This window comes from Pseudomyrmex gracilis, unplaced genomic scaffold (assembly GCF_002006095.1).
Source record: "Pseudomyrmex gracilis isolate BER0280 unplaced genomic scaffold, ASM200609v1 scaffold_4007, whole genome shotgun sequence".
Lineage (NCBI taxonomy): Eukaryota > Metazoa > Arthropoda > Insecta > Hymenoptera > Formicidae > Pseudomyrmex > Pseudomyrmex gracilis.
Genome location: NW_018024591.1, coordinates 1 through 6101, shown reverse-complemented (window position 1 = coordinate 6101; position 6101 = coordinate 1). Strand labels below are relative to the sequence as shown.

The 6101-nt window shown below is 32.5% G+C and overlaps 1 protein-coding gene across 3 annotated transcripts; it reads right to left on the bottom strand.

The window, feature by feature from the left end:
- Positions 1-649: 649 nt before the first annotated feature.
- On the bottom strand, positions 650-5833 carry LOC109863286 (rho GTPase-activating protein 19-like). Of its 3 annotated transcripts, XM_020443522.1 has the most exons (8): positions 5312-5389; positions 4817-4916; positions 4498-4661; positions 4202-4411; positions 3670-4046; positions 3247-3603; positions 2329-3081; positions 650-1582 (listed from the first exon to the last, which is right to left on the bottom strand). In XM_020443522.1, the coding sequence occupies exons 2-8, from the start codon at positions 4840-4842 to the stop codon at positions 860-862; spliced, it is 2610 nt and encodes an 869-aa protein (XP_020299111.1). In that variant the 5' UTR covers positions 4843-4916; positions 5312-5389; the 3' UTR covers positions 650-859. The 3 variants fall into 3 exon arrangements, with proteins under 3 accessions (XP_020299111.1, XP_020299110.1, XP_020299112.1); XM_020443521.1 differs by lacking the exon at positions 4817-4916 and having other exon boundaries at positions 5312-5833; XM_020443523.1 differs by lacking the exons at positions 2329-3081; positions 4817-4916 and having other exon boundaries at positions 5312-5832.
- Positions 5834-6101: the final 268 nt, after the last annotated feature.

The window sequence follows — 6101 nt, the reverse complement described above, 5'->3', positions numbered from 1 at the left end:
TTTCGGTAATATATCGGTTTCGGTACTATAACGGTAACGGTAAGACTCAATTTCGGTACTATATCGGTTTCGGTATACAGTCTCTAGTATAATACCGGTATTGAAATCATACCGGTATTAAGTCCCTGGCGTCACTTTAGATTTGCTTTGCTAGTGGCAGACTTGTTATGATTTTGGTCTCATTTTGACATCTCACATGTTTGACAGATATGGTCGCCAAACCATATCCTAATGAGGACACAGATGGATATGGATTTGGTCTACTAATTTCGCCGGCGGTTGGCGACAAAACTGCGACATCTCGCAACCAAATTGTTTGCTGGGTATATAGTATATTTTATATATATGTTATATATATTATACTATATATATATATATTATATACTATATATACTATATATGTATACATACATAGTATATTATATATATAAATCTCTCTTGAAATCGTGATGAAATGAACTGAAATGTTTACAAAACGTCGGAATAAAAATGACACTAACGCGGTTCAAACTCGAAAACAATCTTGATAAATTTATTTCATAAGGCTCATTTTGCTTAAACAAATACGGACATATGCAGAATGTGACTTATACATTATATTAATATATTAATATAAAATGAGAAACGGAAAAGAGAGAGGAGGCTTCGATACAATTTACCAATATATATTTTCGAATATTGTGACAATATATAAAACACTTATTTTGATGTATAAAAGTACATGATCAATATTCATTTATATACGGTTTTTTGCTTCTAATGTTATATTATGACTACAAGTATCTAGCAACTGTTTAAATTTTAAAGAAAATCTATTCAATAACATACGATATTTATAATATTACCGAATCTTAATAAATTAAAACGATGTCTCCTGAAAACTGTCCTGCATGTTTATATGCCTTAATGTTGATTCATTTCGTCCATGTTTCAATTCTTTGTCTCTTGAGCTCTTCACTAAACTATCTTTAGCAGATCTTTTCGAGTCATTTCGTTGTAAACTGGTTCCTCGTTTTCTCGGAGAAAAAATTTCAATTTTTTCCGTGGAATTTGTACTATTTGTGCTGACGGATGCTATGCCAGAAGTATCAGACTCCGGTTGGTTACCATTCAAGCAATGTAACAAACTGTCAGACACTGTATCATCATTGAAAATATTTAGGTCGGATTCTGACTGCTCAAAGTCGCCTGTCCGCGACGTAAAACTAAGATCAACGGGACTCGCAGTTAATACACTTCTCGAAAGCAGATATTCTTTAAATGTACTCGTTAGAGACATTAAACTTTGCTGTACTTGTTGCGTACAAGAGCAACAATTACCAATGTGTATACATGCTTCCTTATGCTTCGTAAGCGTATCTAATGTGTTTATTTCTGTCTCTTTTATATGAGAAGATACATTATCCGCCGTACTATTATATGTTTGGGATTCTTCCAAAATAGAAGTGCAGTTATTTATTGCACCAACCATGTCTAAATTTAATATATGCGCATTGCAGCTACTGTCAGTAACGAGATTACAAAGATTTGAAGTTGAGACCATCATTACTGGCTTTCTGGAGCGTGGAGTCATCATAGTTTCCTGTTATAACAAATTGCAAGAAACAAATAAAATATCTTAAGCTTATATTAAATATTATATTAAGCTTCATATCATGATAAAATTCAATTGTGTTAATAAAATTCAAATAGTGTATATCCATTATTTGTATTTAAATAATACACATACACAGAATCAGAGTCAGTCACAAAAGTCTACATATGAATTATATCTATCAATAAATTTGTAATATTATCGAAACTATGAAAGTTTCAATACTCTTAGAGATAGATATTGAAAATTTGTCAGTGTTAGAAATACTGTAAAAAAAACCTATTAAATTTATTTACAACAAAATATCAATAACATCATTTTACACAAATTTAGATATTACAAAATGTTAAAGATGTTTATATTATTTTTTAAATATTTTCTTGAGTTTTTGTTAATACTGATGCAGTTTGTTTGGCATGAAACTTGAAATATTATGTTAAAGATTTATGTTTAAGTATTTTGTAAAATTACGCTGTTTTTTATGTAACCATTGTTAAGGAAATTGGGAATCGTCTCTCTCTCTCCTTTCCCTCTCTCTCGTATGTGTATGTGCGCGCACGCGCGTGTATGCGTGTGTGTGTGTGTAAATATGACAATTTTACAACAGCATATATTCGTAATTTATCTTAAATTGTTATGCCAGATTAGATAGATATAGACTTTTGAGAGTGACTGTACTTTATTGCCTTTTTTAGATTACTTATACTTTATATTAGTTTAGCATTCTCAAATACCTGCATGGCTTTTGTCATTTTTGTTGCACTTTGTGTAATAGGACTCATGCTTTTATCGTTGTTAGTATTAGGAGTCGAGATATAATCATTAGTAGCCAAGCTTTGTCGTAATAAACTCGACGGCGTCGATGTATGAACAGAATACACGTTCTTAAATCTGTTTCTTATAATTGGAGATTGTAAACTATGTGCACATGAGCTCCCAGGATATGGCTCGTCATTTGTAACAATTTCAGGCGATTTGATACTTGATGCACGAGTCTTTGAAGAGGTGATTTGTACATTTGGCATTGCAGTAGATGCAAACACAGATTCCGAGTTTTGCCGTACAAAAATATCATCAGTAACTGATAAATTACCACAATTAATAACATTACAAGTAGAGTATATATCATGTGGCTCATTGATTGTTCGCGTTAATTTATCAATATCAGAACGTCTATCGTCACTAATCATTACATTGCTATTTTGTACACTTCTATTCAAATAGATTTGCATTGAATTTGAGCTGTCTTCTGTATTATGATGTGTATTTTTATCATCTGATTTTTCTCCCACATTTATAGATCGATCATCTACCTTATCTTGTACATCAAAACTCATTAAGACTTCATTTGTAAGATTATTGCTATTACTATTGATATGCTTACTATGTAAGAAATCATTGTCAGTTGTATTACAATTTTCTGTGCTAAGCTCGTCATTTGATTTACTAAGAAGCATTCTTGAAGGAAGCATTGAGTCTTCGAGTTTCTGCACATATGCAAAGATAAATATTAGATGAAAATATTAGATGTGTGCTTTTGTTAAAAATATATAAAAGATTATTTTTACGTGCTTTTTATATAAAAACCTTATTTAAATTTTTAAAATTATTTTATTGAAAGAGATCGTAAGCACGCATGCACGAAGCCTTACCATTGACAATATGTTTTCTTCGCTGCTCGATCTAGTGATATTGCATTCAGTATTATCACCAAATTTCTTGCATCCTAAAATTTTCTTTTGAAAAATATGTTTCTTGATGGAGTCTCCAAGGCTTTTTGTCTTGCAATGTTTTATATGCCTAGGTGTACCTTGACCATTTTCTTTGTTGAATTGTTTGACGAGTCGTCGCTTCTTAGCTGATTCTGGCATAGCTTGTATATGAGCGTACAGCTGAGCTAAAGCTGCCTGTGTGTCTTGTGTTGAATTTGCTTTTGCTGTTAATTTACGATCGACAAAACTGAATACAGTGTGAGCTGTACTAGTTGTATCTGGCACTGACTCATTCAACTGTAAGTTAAGTGTTTTTTTGTCACATGGTAAACACGAATATACTACTTTTATTATAAAACTTACATCAGCCTTTTTAGGACTTAATAATTTCCTTTCCTGTTCTATCCAATATGCTCTTATATCTGTAGCTAATTTTGGTGGAATCTCAAATAATTCTACACCTTTTCGAATCATAAAGGCAACTAAACATGACAAATTCTGAGAATTAATGTGCAAAGCTTCAGGTGACAATTTCCGCGGACATAATAAATGTGGTGTAAATAGAGTGGCCAATGTATTGCTATTCATTTTGTTGCTATGTTCATAACTAGCTGTCTTATTCAACAAAGTAAGAATAGCTTTCAACAAAACTCTATTAGGAAGTGGCAAAAGCAAAAGAAGCAATTGTAAAGAACTCAATAATCTTGCGTCACTTGCTTTTGTATCTAAACTGCATAATTCTGCAAATAATTGAAATATTTATAAATATAACATATGTGTGTGTGTGTTTGTGTGTGTGTGTGACACACACACACAAACACACACACAAAGTAACGGCAGTTGCAGGACGCCCTATATAATGCTCAAGCAAATCCATGCACATTTTATTCATTACCAGCTATTTGACAGTGAGCTGGATAATGTGAATCAGTCAGAAGTGGTTCTGATAATTCTGCTAGATATCCTTTCAACACAGAAGCACAATCATGTACACTGAATCTGCCATCACCAAAATCTAAAGATAAGCCTTGGGACATAGCTGTTTTTAGGTCCTGTTGTCTAGTCAATTTTCCAGTACGACGAAATATTCCTTCTTGTACAATATCTGTACCGTGAGAATAAACATATACATATAAGTATATATTATAGTTCATTATAGATATTATAGACAGTATAAACTATTCTACTTACTTTGTTCTTTAGACAAATATTCTACTAACTGCATCACCTGCTTTATACCATCTTCAGACAATGTAATACCTTCAGTTTTATCTGTATTAATAGAGGACTTGGATTTCTTAGCAAAACTCAGAAGTCCCCATTTTTTCAGTGGTGCTTTTTCATTAATACCATCACTACAAAAAGATAAATATATAAATAAGAACTATATATGTATACATATATATAATATATTTGTTTACATATATTTATAATATATATGTAAATAAACATATATATAAAAAATGTACATAAAAAATATATGAAAAAGTACAGCTATAAATATACATACACACTCACACATATACACACATGCATGCATGCATGCAAGCAAACTCTTCTTCAAGTCATGATCAGATTCCCTTTTTATTCTTATTCACTTTCTTCAATCACTACTTGTAGGAAAAAACAAAAGTAATGAGAAAATTTTAAAGCATACAGAAGAGACAAGAATATAAAAAAAATAAAAGAGAAGTTTGACTATACGTATCAAAATAGTTTTTATAACGTTAATTTTGTATACTTTCTCTCTCTCTCTCTCTCTCTCTCTCTCTCTCTCACACACATACATACACAAACTATACATTCACAAAATATTGCTAAAAACCAATTGATTATCAATAAACTTAACAATAAATCTCAAAATATAAAAATAAATATAACTTATATTCATCAAAGCACAATGCTTTATCAGAATAGTATTAATAACATAAATAACATAAAACATGTGTAAATAGATATTTATAAAGTACATATAGGCAATGTGAAAGAATAGATTATCACTTACTCCTCTGCATTAAGATCCAATTCAAAGGACAGATGCATTTTTACAAGTGTATGAAACTGATCTGGATTAACTTTTCGCATTCTAAATGCCAACTTTCCGTCTACTCCTTCGTTAAAATCTGACATTGTTGATTAGAGATTCGCAGCCATTTAAATGTATTTAAACGCTTGCCAACGCTTACTTAAAGCAGGGAGAAGACTAAGAGCGGCCAGACCCATAAGAGAATGTGTAATCGCTTTCCACTCTGTAAGCCAGCGCAATGTCCATAGGCGGTGCACATTGGCAACTACGTAGCTATGTCCACGAACGACTTGTACTACACTCGATTCAAATAGAGAAGAGAATTTTGACGGACAAAAACGCGTTCGTTTCGCGCACTTCCCCTACAAAACAGTCTCTCCACTCCACAGCCATTGGCTGTCAGCAAGTGTTTCGCCAATCCCGCACGCAACGCTATCCCTACTCTGCCCGTTTTTCTTCTCCTATGCGCAGTAAAATTCTCTTCTCTAATTGAATCAAGTGTAGAGACCCTTATAATAGAGGGTGCTTTTCAACTACGTACACAGGCGACACTGTGTTACACCAGAGAGAAGAATGAGAGCAGCCAGGCCCATAAGAGTTTTTACGATCGCTATACCGGCCTAGAGTCCCTGGAAATAAGAGTCTGGCCAATGTTGTCAAACTTTTCATTGGTTCTGAAACAAAATGGCGGAACCAATGGATAACGTTATAGCCACACATTAAATTTGATTTAAATAACAGTATGCCTGTTCATGGTGGTAGCATTTTT

What these genes read in the sequence shown, in the direction of transcription:
- LOC109863286 (XM_020443521.1), bottom strand. Translation starts at nt 5,436, where the DNA reads ATGTCAGATTTTAACGAAGGAGTAGACGGAAAGTTGGCATTTAGAATG. An exon ending in ATATTTGTCTAAAGAACAAA is followed by an intron (nt 4,412 to 4,497) that starts GTAAGTAGAATA and finishes CTCACGGTACAG; the next exon opens with ATATTGTACAAGAAGGAATA. An exon ending in TAAGTCCTAAAAAGGCTGAT is followed by an intron (nt 3,604 to 3,669) that starts GTAAGTTTTATA and finishes CTTAACTTACAG; the next exon opens with TTGAATGAGTCAGTGCCAGA.